General features: G+C 34.6%; 1 protein-coding gene across 1 annotated transcript; it reads left to right on the top strand.

Moving 5' to 3' along the window:
* Positions 1-20,361: 20,361 nt before the first annotated feature.
* Positions 20,362-22,869, top strand: LOC113232500 (hyphancin-3F-like). Its single transcript, XM_026467251.1, has 2 exons — positions 20,362-20,478; positions 22,093-22,869. Exons 1-2 carry the CDS (start codon positions 20,377-20,379, stop codon positions 22,186-22,188), a joined length of 198 nt encoding a protein of 65 aa, XP_026323036.1. The 5' UTR covers positions 20,362-20,376; the 3' UTR covers positions 22,189-22,869.
* The last annotated feature ends 1,021 nt before the right edge of the window (positions 22,870-23,890 follow it).

Here is a 23,890-nt window from a genome sequence, read left to right as displayed (position 1 = left end):
CTGTTCAGCGTTTGTAAATACTCGCACTCCTAATGAAAGAATGGCATAAGTCGAATTACTTCAATTTTTTTGTTACCTACTCCATCGTATAGATAACATACGTCGTTTCCACTCCTGTTATCCTATCGATAAAACACTAACAGCTGTGGTAGCCTAACGGCAAACCTTTTAAAAGACCTATCGCCTCGAATCCTGGCTTGCATTGTTGGTTTTCGGAATTTATGAGTGTATAATTTGAAATTTACCATGAGGTTTTTGATGAAGGAAAACATCGTGATGTAACTTGCATCTCGAAGAACGTTCACAACCCTCGGAACACGTTGAAGTCCCCAATCCACATTGCCCAGCGGTGTTTGCTCTAAACCATCGCCTGAGAGGAGACTTGTGCCTATAAGTGCGACGTATAAATGTAATGAAGATGATAATGATTAATAACATCTAGGAAATGAAACTATTTTTTTCCGAATTTAAATCGCGTATATTTGTTTTTTCAAACAAACCGACGTTTCGGGCCCTTTATAGGTCCCGTGGTCACGGTTGACTGAGGTGGTACAGTCGTCAACCAATTATGTCTAATATTAATGCAAACCACCCTGTTTTTTCACTATAGTTACAATAGTTATTAATTAAATACCTTATTAAATACCTTCAAATTAAATACCTTATTTTTAATAAATGAATGTGATACATGTTTGATGAATAACAGTTTTAATCGTTTTTCAAACATGCTACATAGGTTATCTTTTATAAAAATGGAAGTAAGTTAAATTACTTCCATTTTTATTTTTCATGGATTTCCGCAAAGTAACGCGTGAATCTGTTACTTACCTTTTAAGTAAAATGAATTGAAATGAACTATAGTACAAAGGCTGTAATAATAATATAATTTATTTCAGATAAAAATAATCCATATTTTGTTAGCACATAATCATAATTCTTATGTAACTAGTGTTGTAATACATTTTCATTTAATTTAATGTCTATGTTGACCCAGTCAATGTTCAATTACTGTGCTGTCCCGCCTGAAACCTTACAACCGTGTTCAGAATGGTGTTGGGGTTAGCACGCACACAGAGCAGCGAGGAAGCGCAGCGCGGCGTGGAAGCCATCCACTCGCGCCGCGCAGAACATGCGGCAGCACTTTGAAAGGGCAATTTCCTACATACATGTAGTCTGTCATCAGCTTTCTTATTTAATATCATAAAATAGAAATTTGGTGAATATATTGTTATCAGTATTATATAAAATTGAGAAATTAATTTGATGTCCTACAGGGCCCATAAATGTCCTTAAAATGATTGTAAGATAAGGCAAAGTTCCTTCAAAATATTGTGAAGAGTAAATCCACTTCCTCCTTCTCTCCCTCTCTCTCTAAATATAATATGCAGTGTCCATTATGCGCTATTAGGAAAGAATAGAATAGAATTATTTATTTTGTATTATCAATGTCACAATATTACAATTCAAAATACAATGTCATGGAACAATATGATCGTCACTAATGCAAACTAACTTAGCCTTAACCAGGCGCTAATGACGTGAAAATAATTACGCCGACGATGACGCCAGGTCATCGTGACCCGAATTTCATCGATAAATTTTTGTGAAATGAAAGTAGTTGTCTAAATTTTAACAAATACATATTAAGTAAGGGTTCTCAAGACATATTCTGAAATAAAAATAATAACAAAAACTTGTATAAATAAATATTTAATTAACGTTCTCAATAATACATGCCAAATCAACATTGAAAACATAACTTTGATATTTCTTTTATTTTTAGTAAAGTATTCTGAATAATAATAGGAATTAATAGTCTTATATACTAAAAGAAAGGTAACTCAAACTTATTATTAGAAATTAGTCTTCTACGTCCTCGATCAGAGACATGCAACTGCTGCGACTATTACAGTACCTTACCGTAAGATCCGGGTATACAGGTAGTATACGTAAATCTAGTGTGCATTACATGTATGAGATGTTTTTTATCCTTTTTGAACGGACATACTTGACATCTCTCGCGAGTACCAGCGGTTGGACGGTATGTATTGCGCAAATTTGTATCGTCCTTTGAAAACCACCAGCATCTCATCAATGGTGCAGTTTTCGCCCGCAGGATACATTTTTGGCATTGTTCAACAAATGCTTTGGAAAGTTCACGTGTTGGTGCCACATGATTAAATTTATGTCTGTCAGCACGCAACAAGCAGCAGGAATACAACAGATTAATTATTTAATAAACAGTAAACAAACCAATAATGTCAGTCACAAAAATACCAAGCCAGGGATGATGCTAGGTCATATTGACCCGTTTTGACTTAACTTGGCTACGTAGATGGCGTCAGACTTAAGTACACCAGCGAGTCGGGTAGAGGAGGGTTGTATCTCCAGCTACTCAAACGTTGAAATCGTACAATCGGCGTTAAACATAATATGCCCATTGTAAATCACCTCGGGTCCATATGACCCAACGTCATTGGCGTCGGGTTAAGCCATTTCCATCCTATCTAACATTATGGTAAATGCAAAACAGAATGAATTGAATCATCAATGTTAATAATAAAAATTACAATACGGTAGTTGCGAGAATTTACGAAAGTGCGCGAGAATTCTCCGGATTACGAGAGACGTGTTTTTGGCTTGTATTTAATTTGTACGTTACACAATTGACATAAAGTTAAATATGCTATGTTCATTACAGTATCGCTTCCATTTCGCTCTTCATCATTTTAAATTGAGCCTTAAACGACTATAGAATGGTCTTTTGTTCAACGCGGAAAAATCAAGGCCGTGAGCCGTCACATATAGCAAAATATCATTAAAAAAATAAAGACTCGTAAGTAGTATTATAATAGACATGTTTGGATTTTTTATTAGTTATATATTTTAGTTAACAGATTTGTTATCATATTTTCCTCCCATCGTCGATACAAACCTGCAGGCTTAGCAATTATTGAATCGAACGATATTTGGATGACTAAACAAAAAATGGCCTTACTTAAATACCTTCTTCGTCAATATCAAAAAGGAACCTCTTCATTAGTGCTGTAGTTAAGATAATGACGTCACTTTCGTGATGTCATTATCAGTGATCGGAGTAGGTTGAACTTTTTTGCTACATGCGATATGCGATCATGATGTGGGTATGTCTTTTTAAAATAATCCAAGGTATACTTGGATTAGAGAATAAGTATTAACGTTTTCTGTGTCTGAGAGTAATATTTGTCAGTATATATATCTGAAAACACGGAATGTAAATAAAATACATATAAAATGGTATTAAAAGCAGCGAACAAGGAAAAGTTTCAATTATTAAGAACTATGCACAATATTTAATGTTGCAATTTAAAAAAAAAATACTACAAAATATATAAATAATGGTAAATAAAAACAGCTTAAAAATATTTTCATTTTTTTTAATATTACCAAGTACCGAGACGAATAAATCGTGCGCCTGGTGCCACGCCTATCCATAACAGTTGCAGTGCCACTCAGAGCCTTAAACCGCAAAGATCTTAGTGGGACTGCCACTGCGCCCGTCACCCTGAGATATAAGTTGACAAGGCCGATGTACCTGTAATTTCACCAGCACCTTACCCTTCCAAACCGGAACCCAGTAATGCTCACATTACTGCTTGGCGGCTGAATTACGTTAGGTGTCAGTAAATCTTTGGACGAACTCTTCCACAAGAAGCTCTACTGCTACTAAAACCATTCCAACAAGAACAAATGAAAATCAGTAAATCCAAGGCAAAATAGTGTTAATCGGAAGATTCAAGATACGAGTAAATTTGCCAGGCTTAAAAAGAATTCACACAAATACAATACGAGAAACGCACTCTGCGTGCACTTGATTTTGAGTATACTTTGTTTTTTCCAAGATCGAGTAAAATGACAGATCAGTATTGCCTGTTTCCAAGCAACTAGTGATTGTAGTAGATAAATATTCTTTCGATTATCAACTGAATATTCGTTGCGCTTACGGTACTAAATAGCCGAATTTATTTCATTTACAAGTATCAAAATGTTTACACCCATTCCGTTAGAGCTCAAATTCAATATTGTAAAGAATAACTAATATTAATACATTATTAGGATTGAAGATGTCTTCGTTACTACTTGCACCTGTAGCCGTTTTAGGCGGATGTTTTATTTGTGACTGCAAACAATAAACTATTAGAATAAACTAATTGGCCAACTACAAAATAAAAATAAAGAAAGCCATAGTGCAATTATGGACCACTACAATATTATAAAATTCACTATTCATATATTTTTTTGCCGAATTGTGCATTTTTTTAAGTGCAGGCCGCACAGCGAGCGTACCTTTTTTTTGTTAATCCGGGGGAATCTGCTAACAGATGATCCGGCCCCGCAGGGACAGAGCCAGGGTTATGTAGGACTGGGCTGAACCCTGAAGAAGAGCAGCCCGATCGCACTAAACCCCCGGAGTGTTCCTCTTCTCCGGTGTAGGTGGAAGTACGAGTACGCTATTGCACTCGTCCGCGCCAACATCAGCGGCTGGCCGCGCGCTGCGCAGCCCCTCCTTGAGAAAGGAGACACATCGGTCTCCCGACTCCGAATGTGAGGCTTGCCGAACTACAAAGCTATGTTAGCTTTAACTCACGCAACCGCGAACTAAGCTAATCGAGCTAAACTCGCATAGTTGATTTCATGTAGCTATATGAACTACGCTAAGTTAAATTAGCTTCGCACGTACTGTGCGCCCGCGCTTCATAATCTATCAATAAAACTACTTAAGTATTGAACACTTACGAAAACTGGCAACCCTGCAAATGTCATTTTACTTTGTCTTCAAAAAAGACAGATATAGTATGAGTAATTGTACTATTTGTGGCTAACCTCGTGCAGGGGCTCGAATACGAAGGACAGCAAGTGTTACATGGACTAGTGGATTCGCATTATGCACATTGTTCATTTGAAATGTCTTATTTAACGGTGTATTATTCTAACATCCAAAATGTCAGAGTCATAATATCCATATTACACTTAACGTTTAAGGTCATTGATCCAAAATAGCTTTACCTACTATGAACACTAGTCATTATTTTCAGTAAATTTACACCTCGCAGAAGATATCCGTTGTTTTTGTGTCCATGCTAAGCCTGCAGGGTCCATAGTAAATCTAATAATGTCATCGACTCACAGGCATTGAACTTTATGGGCTTGAAACAGGGCTGTGCAAAATTTGAATTACTTGTAATTGAAATTACTTATTTGAAATAGAAATACGTATTTTATTGTATTTACATTCCAATTACTACCTAAAATGTATTTTGTAATTGGTATTTCAAATGTTTGAGAGTAATGTTTTTTGTAATTGATCGATCAGCGGTAATTATTATATATTATATTAATAATTAATAGTAGTCCGAAACGACATTTTCCAGAAATAAAGTTTGCTCGAATTTTCATAACCTCGAAAGTAATTTTGAGAAGAAAATGTTTTTTTCTTTTAAACCTAACTTAATGTAATCTAACCGAACCTAATCGTGTCTTTGCGATAAACATCCAACATATCCTGAAAGAACAACAGTTTCGTTACAATTGGGTTTTCGCTGTAATGAAAATTCGAACAAACGTTCTTTCAGAAAAAAAAATTCGAGTTTGTGATAGGTTACCTATTTAAAGCTATGAGCACCACTACAAAAGGTCATGGACAGGGGTGCCGCGTGCCGCCTGATGGCTGGTGGCACGACTTGGTATAAAAAAAAAATGTTTAACCTTGTACGATGATGCCAAATGTTTAAAGGAATGAATGAATCACGACTTTTTCGTTGTTTTCAAAACAGAAAGATAAACCATTTAATGGAAAGTGGTAACTACCTATTTTATAGACATTTTGCGACAAGTAAAGACAGTATCCTGTTAGATGATTACAAGACTTGAAACTGATCAGCTCTAGTCAATCTGTATTTATTTCTGGTTATTCTTTTACTGTTCGAAGAAGAATTTCAAAAAGGTTCTTTCCAGATACTGTAATAAACCTGTTCCCATGTGTTTATGAATCATTTCCAATCTCGAAAATATACAGGTATGTATAGCTATGATTAATTGATTTTTGAGAAGCCCGATCACCTGCAGCGACCAGTTGTATGCTCACGTGCCCGTTGCGTACACGAAACTTTAAAAATAATATTGATCATGTGAGCCACGTGAGAGCACAGGAACGTTAACTGCAGCGGAATTTCGAATACTGTCACAAGAACTTAAAAACAAGTCTAAAAATTATTTCAAAAACAAAAACCCGACTGCAAAAATATTTAACTGGAAAGATAAAAAAAATTAACTGCCTCTCTCAATATTTTGATTACTTTTTTATAGCCTACGATAGTTTCACAATCAAGACGCATCTAGCGACACATCACATCAACTGTGAACTGGCACCGGGTACTATCTCAATTTTGACAACTTTACAGGATGAAGAAAAAATCATTTATGCTATATAAATGATTTCTTCTTCATCTGGTTTATTAAACAAAAATACGTAGTGTACATATATATATATATATATATATATACATATATATGTATAATAAAAATATTTAAAAGCTACGTATTTTTTTTTAATAAACCAGATGCTACATAAATGACGCAAACAATTTTTTTCTTCACCTGTAAAGTTGTCAAAATTGAGACAGTACCGATTGCCAGTTCACACACACTGTCAATTCTCAGTCAATATGTCAAAATCCATCAAGCCGTTTAGGCTATAAACATAGAAATGGATGTATGTCCATATAACATATGATACATATATAATGATATATACCCTCCCGCAGACGAGAAATAAAATAAACTAAAATTTGTTTATGTTGTTTGTTGTTATAATATAAAAGATTTATTATTATCGATTTTCTTCTTATCGATGGCATATACTATAATTCTTGCTATCGTGGTGAAAGGGTTTGCCAACCGCCGTAAGGTACTCGCTGACTGTTGCCTAGGGTGCACCAGACGTACAAAAAAGGAATGCTACTTCGTGTAGGGAGACTCCTTTCGTGCAAACCACTATTTATGTGTGCATTGTAGTATATGTAGTATATTAGGAAACCGAGTTCTTAAGTGGAGACCACGGCTCGCCAAACCTAGTGTAGGACGCCCTCTGGCCAGATGGACTGACGATACGCGAAAGGCTGCTGGCAGCAGATGGATGCAACGAGGTGAGGATCGGGCGAAATGGCGCGCATTGGGAGAGGCTTATGTCCAGCAGTATATATTACTTCTTATCAAGAATAATGGTCCAAACTAAAATGGTTACTGTCTTATTACATACCTGTATTCAGAATGTGCTGAATTTTATTATAAAACGAACGCTGAGCTTTTTATTAGTTAAAATTATCATGTGACAACATGAACTGAAACTGAAATTCTTAATTTTCTTAGTTCGGGCATATAGCATTCTTTATTATTTAATATCTGAATCGTGTTGTATATTTTACTTATAAAAAAAATCTTTCTAAATTATTTATTTTTTATTAGTTTTAAAATTATTTTTTACTTTTCCAACTCTGTGTACATTTTTTTTGCAAGAGGTGCTCACCTAAAATTAGTTACGCAAATAGACTAAGTTTTTGAAATGTATTAATTAATACCTATACGAAATATTGTTGTAACTGTTGGTGTGCCTAATAAATTTAAAAAAAGTAAAAGCTGAATCGTAATTCACCGGCTTTGCATTTTAGATAATATGCAAACAACACAAGAAAAGCACAAAAACATCTGTAGAGGTTTAAACTATCTTCTTGATGAATTAGGTGATTTTGAAATAAACAGCTGTTATCAAAAATGTAATATTATATATTATTAGGGCTAGCACGACATGACGCGACTTGTGCGAGTGCTAGTAGTAGTAGTCCCGTAGTACTTTCCGGTTCGATAGAAACGACAATACGTGTTAATGACGTCTCAAGTTTAATTGTCAAACGTGCTACATACATTAGTATGTATGTAATCGCTTTGTTAAAAAGGGATAGATGATCCCTCCATTAGTGTATTAAAACATTCTGTTTCATTAATTATCCGGTGTTGATAAATCTAGAAACATAACTCAAATTTTATTCTGAGTGTAATCGTCTAAAATGAAGCTTTAAAAAATCAAATCAAATTGCCATTACATCTTTGTTAAAAAATATTACCTTACGTAATTTATATAGCGCTCTAATTTGTAATTTGTGTAATCGTAACAAAAAGAATCATCAAAATCGGTTCAGAAAACCGAAGTTATCGCGTAACATACATTAAAAAAATGCAGTCGAATTGAAAACCTCCTACTTTTTTTGAAGTCAGTTAAAAAGATAAAAGACACGCGCGTTTTCAGTGACATTGTAACGAGTCCGGGGATTTACAGTCTAAAAATAAAAGTTTTATCTGAATACGTGACCTTGTTGTACACTTATGAACTCTAGATATGACGATCGGGAATTCCATGTCTATCGCGAACTGGCCATTAAAATATTATTTACAGTGATGCCTTATTTGTTTATGTATCTGACTTCTTCTGGTTACCTACTCAATACACAATGTAATAAAATACAGAAATGTTACGTTTGTGCCGATGCGACCTCTTTAATCGTCATCCCACCTTTTTATCACTGTTTTTGCTGGTCTGGCCACCTACTTTGAAATTTCGAATAGCCCTTTTAATTACCCTTTTCTTCGTCACTCCCATCCAAATGCTCGGAGACAAAAGACGTGTCCTTCAATCACGTAGACGTAACTCCTTATAAACTTCTCAAACCGACATGACGTGCTATCTCCCATCATGTGTGTGTACGTGTATATTATAGAAATTGTATTTACAATTTAGTCCATACTAAATTATAAATACAATTTCTTATGTACGTTTTATAACGATGTAACGTATTTATGCACATACATCACACACATTTTTGTGGAAGAGTTCAAAATGTCGAAGCTACCGTACCTACCGAATATCAAGATGTTTTATCATGATAATCATTTATTTTTTGTGAATTTACTCCAATAGTTTGTTAAAATATTAACACAAAGATCGTACACAAAAATTTATTCGATTTGGCTGGACTCGAAACAGTGTCGTCAGTAGTTGTGCTGTGTTGTGTGATGCGTGCAGTGTTGTAGATATTTCAAGGATTCGCAGGAAGCATTACGTTTCCTTACTTATAAGGTTTTCGAGTGGAATTCCCTGCCTGCTTACTTGTTCCCTGAACGCTATTATCCGCTTGGGACTTTTTTGCCAAGAATAGGCGTTCGTTTATTAATGTGCATACTCCATCGTCACTTTCCGTCACGGGAGTTGGAGGTCACTAAATGCGCTCTTATATTAAATAAAAACAAATCAAATTCATAGATTTTTGCAAAAGCTTTTGAAAAATAGTGATCGTTTTTATTGCTGCCTGCCTCCGTAACCGAACGGTTACCATGCTTTGAACTGTATTCTCCTATAAAAACCATGAAACGAAACAATCGTGGTCTAAACCAACTAAAACTTCCGTTTACAACTCTAAGCCTAAGGGTCCGCGCCCCACTCTACGACAATTCAAATATAAAATGCTGTACCGAGCCATATAAAAAATGAAAGAATACGAAAATATTTGAAAATCTCCTTAAAAATACCTTCTGAAAAATGCGTTTTATAAATTAAATGACTTTTTTATTGACAATAATATACAAAAACTAAATTAAGTAATAATTTGTTATAATTGACACTATATACCTACCTACTGACATAAAATGTTTAATAGAATCTACATGTGACGATATTATTATTATAATTATTAATACAAAGATCGAACACTCAGAAAAAACACTCAGAAAAAATTCCTTCGATCCGGTCGGATTCGAACCGACGTCTTCTTGCATACCGTGCCAGACGCTATACCAACTAAGCCACGAAACGAACCAACGGAACTCACGAATTTTTCTATGTGCTTGCATCGTCTTTGTACTTGGACTTTCAACGACTTTTTGTCGTAGCGCCATCTATGAGAAATCTTTAACAGATTTATCACTCAGTTAGTACCTTTACAGCTACCAGTCCTGGTGAGAGATGTCGCTATTCACTGTATTAATCAAATTTTTATTGAATTGAATTCAATTCAATAAAAATTTAATTGATATTATTATTATTTGACTTATTATAAGAAATGAAATGTAATAAATAGTACACTCTCTCTAACATTGCAGTGCCCCAACGGGGTGCTACATGTCCAAAGCGCAAAATTGTATGTCTAGATCTAAGACAATCATGTGGCAATGCAATAAACATGATTATGTATATACTTTGACAACTTATAATAATACAAATTCTGTTAATCTTCTTGATTTTGAATTTATAATGATAAACATTTTGATCGATGTTGTAAAAGGGATTATCGTACAAACCTTCTTTTTAACCGGCTTCAAAAAAGAGGGGTTCTCAATTCGACTATATTTTTATATATTATTATTATTTGTATGAATGTTACGCGATAATTCCGGCAAAAAATTGTGAACCGATTTTGTTGATTCTTTTTTATTGGAAAGAGGGTACCTCAGTAATAGTCCTATTTAAATTTGAAGAAAATATTTCAATTCTAAGTGCGACAAACTAGAGAATGAATAACTTTTGAGGTTGATTTTTTAATACTATGCACTGAGATTATTAGAGCACTTGTTACATGAACAACACATTGTGTAGAGAAAATAAGTTTCTATCCTGCTGACGCTTACTTTGTGGTATTCCTAAGCCTGCTAATTGTATAGTATAATGCATTTGCAAAGCAGAGTAATTCTAACACTTTGATTAATTCATTCAACGTTAATGAATGAAATATAATTAAATTAAAATAAGGAGTATAAATAAATGACATATGATATAGGGGAATTAATAAATGAGTTACGTTTGTCACATTGATAAATAAAGTTATCTATAATTATGTCAATTATTTAATGGCCGATATCGAGGACAGCGAAGGAAACGGCGGCTTAGGAAGGAAAAAGGTGTATTATTAAAGAGGAAACAGACAGTAAAAAAGAAACAGAAGAAAAAGCAAGCACAGAGTATAAAAAATGACAGAGACAAAGAGCTAAACATAGACTAATAACTAGAAACTATAAAGAGGGTCTGTCCTCGACAGCCGATAAGAATTAATTATAGTATATCCTTAAGTTGCATGTTGTACTTTTATGGAATAAGTAAAGAAGTAAATATTTTAGTATGTAACATACTTTTAACGTATTTTACAATTTTTCTGTTTTTAATTTATGTGCCATGTTATTCTTCTAACACCTTCACAGGAATATACTAGGTACTACTTTTAATAATTTGTCAGTTTTAACTCTCTTAGAGCAAAGTTTTACAGAGAAATAAAAATTTTTATGTCTTTATGATAATAATAATAAAAATAATAATAAATCAATATATCTCTTTATGGGATAAGCTCGCCTTTGTACACAAATATTTAAATTGTTTCTGAAAATTTGTAAGTTACTTTGTGGTACAATAAAGTGTTTAAATAAATAAAATAAATAAATAATAATAATTGACTAAGGTTCTCGCTTCACTCGTGGTTCAAAAATAGAATAGAGGGTTTCAAGGCGCGAAACGTAAAACAACTTTGCTGGCGAGCGAAACACTCGACTTTTCACCTCAATAAAGTGAGGAAAATGGTAGATGAAAGAAAAACAAGTGAACCATACAAACCAGTTTTAATAAACAAAATTAGTTACCGTTGTCAATTTAATGTCAACAATATTAAGAATAAAATGTACCAACGGATTTATATTACATAAATTTAATAATATACGATAAATTGCTTAATTGAACGTGTCATTATGTTTTTTTAAGAAAAAGTTAAGTGCATTAGGTTCACCAGTCTATCGTCGAGTTCGAATTTCAAAAACTTTTTCCACGCTAGAGTGCAAGAAACGCTTTTTCGCGCAGATTTCTAATAAGAATGAAAACCTTTCCGAGCTAGTGCGGTGAAAACAACATTGATAACCCAAAAACAAAAATCGTATTACATGGTATCATTCATACGTTTCATAAATTTACATTAATTAAGAGTAATAAACAAAGAAACTGCGTAATTGAAGGGGAATCATTACTATCACTATTGCGCAACATCACGTGGTATTAAAAACAACTACAAAGTTTATTATTATTGTCTTTGTAGTAGGTATAAAGTTGAGAGTGGAATGAATGTTATTTTTGTAACTTCAAAAAAATATTTGTCACAATCAACTGTATAAAACCGGACTAGACTTTAAAGTGATATCATTTTAAAGCTGACCAGCAAATTAAAAAGTCATCAATACCGTTAAAATAAATACAAAATCAATTATGAAATTGTCGAGGATCTTTTTCTTTATCTTTGCCGGTATTATAGCTTTGTCTATGGTATCAGCGGCTCCTACACCTGGATGGAAAATTTTCAAAAAAATTGTAAGTACAATGGATTTTTTGTATACAAATAGATTATTAATAATAAACACAAGACGTGTTGTTACGGGATTATTCCGATCTACTAATACCCATCGCAAAATATGACTAAAGGTTCAGTGGCCCAGAAAGCGAAAATTTTCCTACATCTTATTCTATCTAGCATTATTTTCCTACATCTTATTTCGTAAATAAGCTTTAAAAATTGTTTTTCTTTCAAAGGGCCCCGCAGTTCAATATTTCATCTTATATAAAAGGGTCAAAATTACTTTAGGATACGAAGGTGCCCGTGACATTGAACACCTTTAGGTACTTTCATAGATTTCTACTGATGGCATTATGGCAAAAAAATCGTTAGAACAAAAAAACAAACGTCTGCAATACGCACATAGAGAAATTACATGTACATGGTGAAATTACAGGCACGTGGGACTTTTCAGCTTATGTCTCAGGGTGATGGGTGTAGTGGAAGTGCCCCTCAGATCTTTGCGATTTAGGCTCAACTCCCACTAGTGTAGAGTCGAAGCGTCGCGTCGCGTCCTGTTTTTCAACTACAACTCTCTGCTCACTCATTCAGTTAAGTTAGGAAATCTATGGCATCGTTATGGTGAGGTCGCTAGTTCGAGTTCACCTGAATCGAAGGATCTTTGTATTAATAATTATAAAAGAACTAATGAAGTTATTTCATAAAAGTAATTGTATATCATTGTAGTAAAACATTGTGTTATTCAATAAACTTTTTTCTTTATTATAATTTCAAGGACGGGACGAACAAGTCGTGCGCCTGATGGTAAGCTACGCGCTTGACCAAAACAGTTTCAGTGCCACTCAGAGCTTTAAATCGCAAAGATCTGAGGAGCACCGCCACTGCGCCCGTCACCTTGACACATAAGTTGATGGTCCCTTGTGTCTGTAATTTCACCAGCACTCTTACCCTTCAAAACTGGAACGCAATGATGCTGACATTACTGTTTGGCGGCAGAAATAGGTAAGGTGGTAGTAGGTACTTCCCTAGACGAACTCTTTCACCAGGAGCTCTACTGCTGCTAAAGAGTGATTTTAAGAACTGTTAATTCTAATAAATAAAAGTTCATACAAGAGGCAATTGCTGAAAGGTTTGAATCGTTTAATTTTTTCAGGAGAGGCTGGGTCAAAACATTCGAGATGGCATCATCAAAGCTGGTCCAGCTGTGGTTGTGTTGGGACAGGCAGCAAATCTCGCTAAGGGATAGACCTATGTACCTACCAGTGGCGAAGGTGCTTTCTGTGGGTAAAGATTCAGCCAGTGTGACGTCCTACAATTAGCAGCTTTTTTGTTGAAAATATTATTGGCCGGTAAAGTGTTAATTTTGGTTTTAGTGATAGTCTATGATTTTCAGCATTTTTGTTGATAGTTTTTTTTTATTTATGGCGTTACTGGGCGAATACAATATTAAGTTAGTAATTGATATATACTCTTAAAACACAATCCACTTTCAGAGGAGAACATCACTTTTCGCTACTACACGTTTATCTACTTTTCTTTTTAAAAAAGGCTTTTAACTAGTATATGATGTGTACTGTGCCGGTCTCACAGAGAATCTCAAATTGCGTGGACGGTTAGGAGTATTTTTGGATTTAATGCAATAGGTTCTCCTTTAATGTGAGAATATTTAACTCGCCATTTGTATGTGTAATTTGTTTGTAAACTCAAACTCCGTAATGGTTTTGAATTTAGCAGCTGTTATTAATTTTAAGAATAATATAAACCTTTTTTATATCAACTCTTTTTCTAAAATCGATGTTTTCACTTTTTAAAATGATTTGGTTAGACACCATTTTATCAGTCTCCGTGGCCGAACGGTCGCCATGCTGGCCGTGTACTCTCTGTCCGAAACAATTACTGTTAAATAAGTAATACTCCACTAAATTAAAACACGCATGATGCGAATGAAGCTTCATACTTAACATTTTCTTTGAATATGGTCGAATATTAGTTATTTGACAGGAAGGGCGCATTCATTCGACACGAATTTCATCGCGCTCACCCGTCGCCACGCGGTCGTCGAGCGGAGACCGCGTTGCCGCCGCGCAGCGACCGCGTGCGTCTAACTGTTATGGCAAAATGCGCTCTATTCATTTAGCATTGAATTTGTTTCACGCGACGGCCGGGCGGCAGTCGCGCGGCGACCCAGCTATATTATTCAGAGGAATTCAAATGTTGTTGCCTAGTAAATAGAAATCAGATTAATGTACAGGCGTGGGAACCAGGCGGTCGCCGTGCGGCGGCCGCATGAAAATTTCTCCTCATGTAACTGGGCCCTAATTGTTTCGTAACGGCAGTAGAACCCGGCCTATTTTCGGGTAACTACAGAATGATGACTGCTAGAGGAAATTAGATTATATGTACATATATAAGACAAAACATTGCAAGATTAACAACTGTAACAACTACAACTACAATGAGTGCCACTTCATTTAATTCCGTCGCGCACCGCTAGATGGCGTTGTACAATTAAACACGTTAACGTCTTGTTCACTTCTTTAGTACATTGGGACCTATTGTTTATTATATATTCTTTAGTATATTGGGATTGTTATAACTTCGATATCCGATAAATCGGTATTTGTATTATCAATGCTTTCTAGTACCAGCATCAGTATCTGGCACTGAACGGTTCTCAAACATTTGAGACGTTTTGGTTCTAATATCGCTGCCTTGTAACTTCAGCACTAAACACTGCGCTCTCATGTCCGGGTGACACAGTGTTCGGTCATAATAAATAAGATAAGAGAAGTATGGTAACTCCGTACAAAATAACAGCGTTGGCACGACCAGTAGTTATAAGCAACGCAAGTGCTTCGTGAGATTATGCAAATGTGTGTGTCGGTACACGTCACGCGACAGGCGCGCACATATACAAGCTGCTCTGCTACGTTTGTATAGAGTTACCATACTTGACTTATTATACTATCCGCTCACGCGATGCGCTCCTCCTACCGCAAAATGGCGGCTATTTGGTTTCGCAAAATAGAAAAGGATTCAGTTTAAATACAAGTTTTTATAAATAAAAATTATTATTCTGCATTGCTAAATAAATACCCTCCGTACTACCAACAAAAACATTTCAAATAAAATGCAGTAACATACCGCAAATTCCGCACTTAAAAAGCACTAATGAAATTTTCGGTGTACTTGGTTATATTTATATATAATAATATTCCGTTTGAGTGGTTCTAACGTTTACCATGAAATTACTACTTAAAGTATAGTTTATAAACATTTATATTCAGGGTAAACTTAAAAAACCCTACTTACGGTATGTTTTCAATAAATAAACACCGAAATCACCAGCCCAAACAATAACACACACGATTGTCGTGACGTATTTTTGAAGTTGTTTATTTTTTTTAAATGACAGACCCAGGCATTAAAAACTTTATGGTTTGCTAGAGTAGTTACCGAAATAGCAATTAATATTAGTTCTTTTACCTGTTATAACTTCGATATCCGATAAATCGGTATAAAATCATTACCGGCAGCTCTTGGTGGGGTATGCGTCTACGGCTGCATGTATCGCGTGAGCGACTAAGGTTGAGTCCTTAGTACAATCTGCTTTAACTATTTTTGTTATACGTATATATACGCAAGTCGTCGAAATATACCACTTAATACAATTAGGCGTTTCAATTTGTCACTCTGCGCACCCCTACTTCGATACACAACAATAAAAGTAATAATATACCACACCTGAACAACAATGATCTAGTCGCTTGCTAGGGAATTCTTTCGTTTTTATCGAGACTTGGTTGTGAAATACGTAGACAAGATTGTGCAGAAATACTTCGAAGTCCACCAACGCAAACTTCACCGTCACGGGAATGTCGAGTATATTCAGCTTAAGTATGATCAAGATCATACAAGTACTACGAGAAGATTAAGGCCCAATTTACGTTACTCTGAACGGTATTTGAATACAGAAATTGTACATAGCCAATGATCTTATATACGTGTGTATAAATCTTTGTACACAGTATAATGATCTTTATTTGTATATAGATATAGGAATTCTCGAAGCAGCGACCGCGCATAATATTTATATGTAAATAGCACATTGTGTATTGGGCGGTAAATAAGAAATTACTAACAAGAGTTTGTTTAATGACTCGAAGTTTGTAATTTTTAGCGCCCGTGCTACACACTTTTGCGAGGAAATAGATAGAATGATAATTTATTTCTTGTATGAATAAATATCGTTTCACAACACAATAATTACGGGTTTTGCTTGCTATTCTTCCATAGATAATACAATTGGAAGTAAAATGTTATAAAAGACAGAGACGCACGCAACTTCAAAAAAATTTCCAAATTCTAAAATATACTGCAGAAATTGAATTCACAAAATAAATTTAGTGCAATATTGTTAAATTGCAAATAGTTTTTTTTTGTACTTCAAGTTTAAGCGAAATATATGTTCAGATTTTTCGAGCATAAAAACTGTTTGCTGTTAACGTAAAAAATCCATAAGGCGAAAATGTAATGAAAAAGCCCGTGGACATAATTTAGGACATTGCTGTCGACTTTGCTTGCATGTCATGACACTGTTTACGACCAAGTGTGATGAAAATGTTATTTCTTCTTGTGACTATTAGAGGGCACTGTGCAATTTGCTACATAAAAATTTTACGTTAAACAATTTAATTGTCAATTAGACTGCGCGATCGTTAGCAACAATAGTCACAGTAATCTCATGGTACAAGTACTGTTATTTGGCTCTTATCTAGTTTGTAAGTTACACAATTGATATAACGTTAATTATGTTATGCTTTCGGAGAATTGACGAAAATATTTGAACTAGAGCTGTTTGAGTGTAGGATTAAATGAAGCAAAGCTGGTGACATTGAACAAAAAGGTGATAAGAAAATTGACGGTGGATGTATTCTTAGCTTAATTTGTTTACTTATTAGATAAGATGAAATGTAATAGTACATGACAACGAGGGTCGATTAAACCCTCTCTGGCTGAGGGCTTTAATAACTAGAGTTTTGTTTTTTACTGTCCGTGATACATACAATGTCTTTCATCATATTTCCGACGAAATGAATATTTGTTTTTGGTATGACTAAATATGGTTCACAACACAACAATTATGGATTTTGCAAATAGCAGGTTTTTGTTTTGTTTTTGTCATCAAGATGGCCAACTAGTTATTCTTCCATAGATAATATAACTCGAACTAAAATGTTGTAAAAAGTAAAGTCGCAAAAAATTTTATAGGAACTTTTAAAGAAACTAATTGATAACAATTATAAGAAATTCTTAATAATAAGTATTTAAGTAGTATGTGGCTGAATTGCAATTATATTTCTGTTTATATAACAATTTCAGCGAATGTTTTAATTTTGAATTTAAGTAACCTCCTTGCTTGTATTTGAACCTGACCTATCTAGGGAAGAACGTCGTGCTACAAATAAAAAAAAAACTCTTTACCGACTATGGCAGTAATGGGAAGAAAAGCGGCCCGAGGGTTTTATTTGGGGCCATGCTTGACCATTGCGGTCAAGGTCAGTGTGATGAAAATTTACTTATTAGTCTTATATTTAGCTAGATTGTAATATTTATTACATTTTTTTATTTTATTTATAATGTAAGTACTTTATTAGGTGCCTTGTAAAAAAATTACGATAAAAAAAAGGAATTCGCTGTACTATGACTAGACCACCGAGACCATTACTAATTTAGAAAAGTTCTTAGGTTTTCGCGATTGTTACACATAGGAAATGAAACTATTTTTCCGGGTTTAAATCGCGTATATTTGTTTTTTCAAACAAACCGACGTTTCGGGCCCTTTGCAGGTCCCATGGTCACGGTTGACTGAGGTGGTACAGTCTTCAACCAGTTATGTCTAATATTAATGCAAACCATCCTATTTTTCACTATAGTTACAATAGTTACTAATTTAAATACCTTAGTTTTAATTTTACAAAGAAAACATTCCAATTTACGCTACATTAAGTTTTACAAAATATTTTATTGAAGTTATTTTTATTATGTTCAATAAAATTTATTATTAATTAATAATGGAAATTAGAATAAATTAAAACATATTAATTATTACTGTAGTCTTATGTCTGTTTGGGATTTTCCATCAGAGGAAATACTGGATCCTAAACTGGTGGTGCGGAGAAACCATCTTCCCTGTTGAAATTAGAATGTTTTTTAATTTCAATGGCCTCTCGCAGCATGCATCCTGGGTAGATAACGGACTTCTTTTGCAAGGAGCCTTCCTTGCAAAAGAAGTCCGTCACGGTTGACTGAGGTTTACAGTTAGTGAGGTTTACACGTAAAGGGCCCGAAACGTCGGTTTGTTTGAAAAATCAAATATACGCGATTTAAATCCGGAAAAATAGTTTCATTTCCTAATTTAGAAAAGTTCGTTGCCCAAATTGACTTTATCGGGAATCGAACTTGGGATTTTCACATCTTAGTTATTGCGTCACAGAGGTCGTCACTTTTGTGATCTCAATCTCTTGCATTCTATATTTTAAACTTTTCTAAGCTGTAAATTATAGACACATTGAAAAATGATTGTTTTTTTTATTATAATGCACCAAATAAGTGACTGGTGGAAGTGATTGGTTTTCATAAAGTAATAAATAATTTTCCTTTCGGATTCTGCGTATTTTGTTGGTTATAATAAATATTTCGAAAACGAAACTTTGACCGAAATGGGCGATCAAATTTTTAGAAAGAAAAAAATAACGTCAACCCATACAAATACCATTAGACATGCACCTCTTCTAAGGTAAGGGTTTACGCCATATTAAGCCAGTAAGCCGGCCAATGCAGGTTGGATACGTTGTATATCTATTTACATAACAAAATCTATGTTATTCGAAATATTTCAATGATTTTATTAGTAACAGTACAGCTCGTTGTGAGAGTTCGTCCAGGAGCACTGGTGCCTTATCTATTTCTACCGTCAAACAGTAATGGTCATTTTATTGTGTTCAGGTTTGGAAGGGCAAGAGTGCTGGTGAATTTTTTTTATATAATACCAAGTGACGGGAAGCGAGACCACTTAGAGCTTTAAATCGTAAAGATTTGACGGTCGGGCACTGCCACTGCGCCCATCACCCTGAGACATAAGTTTATAAGTTCTATGTGCCTGCAAATTCACCAGCACCCTTACCCTTCAAAACCGAAACGCAATAATGCGCACATTACTGCTGGGCGACCAAAATAGGTAAAGTGGTAGTACTTCAATGGACGAAATCTTTCACAAGAAGCTGTACTGCTACAAAATTAAATATAATTTAAAAAGGCATATTACAGGTGCAATGCCACTTAGAACTTTTAACCGCAATGATCTTAGGGGAACTCACACTGAGCCCGTCACCCTGAGGCAAAAGATAACAAGTCCCATGTGGTTTTAATTTCGTGTAAAAATGTTCGCAATAATAATGGAAAACGTAACATAACATAAAAAAATTTGATGTGAAATTTCGTAACTCATAGTTCTCTTAACCAAACCATATCTGTAAAATTACAACTTTTTAGGAGAGAGGTTTTTATAGTCTATGAATTAAATTAGCCGATATCAAAGTATTACGTTCATAGTAAATATTTGTAATGTGATTCATTAAACTGCAATCAATTATGAACCGTCTACGTCAGGGGACGTACTGAGATCTAGGCTTTAGGGGACTTACCTTTGCTTGCATACAACATACGGCTCCGTTATCTATACCGTATTCAGTAAAACGTTTAACCCACACTATAACTGAACTGTAACAGTTACATTTTACGAGTTAAAATTGTTTGTACTGAATTTATTCAGATAGAAATGTAACTTTGTCAAAGATCCTGTATAAAAGATTTTTCGCTTGAACAGACAGCATTCTACAAAGATATTTGTCTCTTGTTGAGTTCTTATTTTGAAATTTGAAATTTGAATTCATACTTATTAAAGATGAATTTCGCTAAGATATTCTTCTTTGTGGTCTCTTGTTTCTTGGCTTTGGCTGCCGTGTCCGCGGCCCCGGAACCACGTTGGAAGCCATTGAGAAAATTGGTAAGAATTTATTTCTGTTGCTATTTTTTTTACAAGTTGTAAAGAAAATATATGCAACTATATATGTATATATGCATCTTAGAAGAGTTTTTATCGTTTTTGTTTTATCGCCTGTAATTCACCAGCATATTATTATTATTCATCTAACATTATATTACAATATAAATGCTTCTGCCTCTTCTACTGCCACCACGGAAGAAGTCTGCGACTGCCACCACGGAAGAAGTCTGCGACTGCCACAAATTCTATTGACACCTCGCGGATAGCGTTTGTGCCATTTAAGAGATTTAATTAATTTAATTTTAAATACAAATATTTTAATCAATTAATTATTAATAGATTTCTTCACAATCTTGATTTCTGTTTTCTGTGACTATTATGTCCGTGTGTTGCGTATATATAATCTCCTGTATTATGAGCACTACCTAGAACACACAGATCAAAACCAGTTTAGAAAAGTTCGTTTTCCAAAATAGTCCTGCCGGTAATCGAACACGTAACCATCTCATTTAACGTTAGGGAGTGATAACATTTAGACTACCGAGGTCGATATTGTCGCGACTTGCACGTAACGAACGAACTAAATAATTAATAGCGACTTGATAAGAAAAATATTCCGAGAACAGGACTTTATGACGTCTCGGAACATTAAAATTTCGTCCTATGTAAGTGCACACGCGTTGCAAAAATGGTGAATTCAAATTAAGTGATAACAGACGTCGTGCTTTTTTAAATCTTGTCCTTGCCACCACGCGTCATTGTGTATGCAATACCTGCATCAAATAAATTTGAACTACTGTGTCTAATATGATATGTTTTTTTTTATGTCTATGCAACGATCTTATATACAAAAAAAGGCAAATGTGTTACTTGAGCCTGCGTAGTGAAGATTCGAATCTCAGTCAATAAACCGACCTTACAATCAATCTGCGTCGATCAAAGAGACGAACCTGATATTTCTAGAATTGCGTCATTTTATTGAAATTTATCAAAATTAAAACTAGATGATTCTATTATAAGTATGTAACAGTGGCAAATTATTATTGAAAAACCTTAAGAAATAAAACCATTTTTTAAATTATTATCTATCAGTTACACATATCTAAACCACTTATAACAGCTAGATAACATAAAAAAAAAAAAAAGTTTATAAATAGAAAATGTCGTCGAGGGCCGGACCCTGGGGCATCGTGCCCAGAAGGCTAGCGACATTGCCCCTTTGAATTGTTAAACTTATTATTTGGCGGAAATAGATCCAATATATGTTTTTTGGTTTGATAACAAAATAAAATTGTTTTTCTTTTCTATTGTTCTTACATATTACCTTCTTTTTAGAATGTTCACTCTGTTCGACAAAATCATAATCACATTCACCTATAACCTGTCAACCTGTCAATTCTAATGACGCACAATTAAAAAAAAGTTTCTGTGTGTTGTGGTGGAACAGATTTCGAACGTCAATTTCTATGAACGTAACATATCTTGTGTATAAGATCATTATGTCCGTCTATCTATAAGCAATACTGAACTTGCCCGACCATAGCCAACTGCTTTCTTTTATCAATAAGGTTGTTTGTTCTGTTCTCAACCTACCTTCTTTTGTTTGGTTTACAGGAGAAACTAGGCCAGCGAGTTCGAGACGGCGTCATCAAAGTCGGCCCTGCTGTGTCCGTTATATCTGATGCTCAAGGTGTTCTTAAACAAGGTTAATAAGCAACAAGTCTGGTTTAACCAACGTCAAATCATTTAATTTAAAGTCATTATCATCGTTAGTGAACAACCAAACTCCAACAGAATGTCACAATACAAGTGTAGAACCAACTGTAGTTACAGAACCAGTAGCAAATACGTCATTTACTGGACATCGACGCCGATGACGTTTATTAGAACCTGTAGATAGTTCTCAGGTGTATCTAAATATTATCTACAGGTGTAACTAAAAAGTTTCACCATACTTAACTAGTCATCGTATCTTATATTATAACAAACGTGACATTTTTTGGGTGTCACGTACATACTGTCACGAAGAAAACAAAATTGGGAATTTCCTTTTTTTTCTGGTTTCCCATAGCCCATAGAACAAAAAAGCAAAATTTTGTTTGAGAATATTTTTTTACTAAAGATTTTTGTTACTACTCATAGAAGCCGGTCCCTAAAATACTGCATATCTTCTATTATCAGATTATGGTCGTTTAACTCTTAGACCATAATAATATTACAAAATAGTTTCCCTGCTACTACATTGTTTTTCCCGATTTATAATACTTGGTCATCGAACTACATCATACAGCTGTGTTCTGGTTTGCTAAAGGTCTTCACCATTCCATTACAATTTACAAATGTATTAATTTATAAATAATTTATTCAATGTAAATAAAGTATGTTTTCATCAAGTCATTCTTCTGTTTTCTTTCTCCACCTAAAGACATTCAAATCTCTCAAAATCTGGATGTTAAGGCAATAGAGTAGTTTGTAAAATTCTAATTCACATTCTTAAACAAGTTTTAATCCTGATATTAGTGTAAAGCGCTGTAATAGTCCATTGTGTTATAATGGCTAAGGGTTTTTTTGTGATACCAAATGACGAGACGAGAAAGTTGTGTGCCTGGTGTTAAGCTACACGCCTGCCTATACCAGTGCCACTTTGACCTTTATTTCAAGGCGAGCCTACATTTTGGGAGGTGAAGTGTGGCGGACCGATTCTCGTATCCCGCAACTCGCGCGCTAAAAATTAAATAATATGAATAAAATAAGAATGGACGGAGAAAATTTGTCACAGATACGCTTCAACAAGTGCTCGATGGTGACCATAGATGATACACTATACCTAACGAAGTAGCAAGCATGTCGTTAAACCACTGGGCAATTTTCAAATTTTGGGATATAAATGTGAATTTAATGATTATATGGCTTCAATTGAAAACCAAAATCTAACAAGTTCTTTGTAGTGTTTAAAGAGTAATATCTCCATTAAAATGGTGTGCAAAGTTAGATATTTTATATCGAGTTCTTAGGTTTTCGCGATTGTTACACATAGGAAATGAAACTATTTTTCCGGGTTTAAATCGCGTATATTTGTTTTTTCAAACAAACCGACGTTTCGGGCCCTTTACAGGTCCCATGGTCACGGTTGACTGACCACGAATCACGGGTGACCATGGGACCTGTAAAGGGCCCGAAATGTCGGTTTGTTTGAAAAAACAAATATGCGCGATTTAAATCCGGAAAAATAGTTTAACACGAACGAAACATCCTTAATCATTTCTTCCCGCCAAAACTGCCAATCAACATAGAGGAATAGTTTAGGCTATACAGCCTAATGACCAACAATAATACCGAAAGATGATAGCAGATGGCTGGATGTCTACTCTAATTCAACGACAAACGAAATTGCAATCGAAGTTTCGCACGT

This window comes from Hyposmocoma kahamanoa, unplaced genomic scaffold (assembly GCF_003589595.1).
Source record: "Hyposmocoma kahamanoa isolate Upper Pololo Valley unplaced genomic scaffold, ASM358959v1 76, whole genome shotgun sequence".
NCBI classification, from domain to species: Eukaryota; Metazoa; Arthropoda; class Insecta; order Lepidoptera; family Cosmopterigidae; genus Hyposmocoma; species Hyposmocoma kahamanoa.
This window is presented reverse-complemented; position numbering and strand designations above follow the sequence as displayed.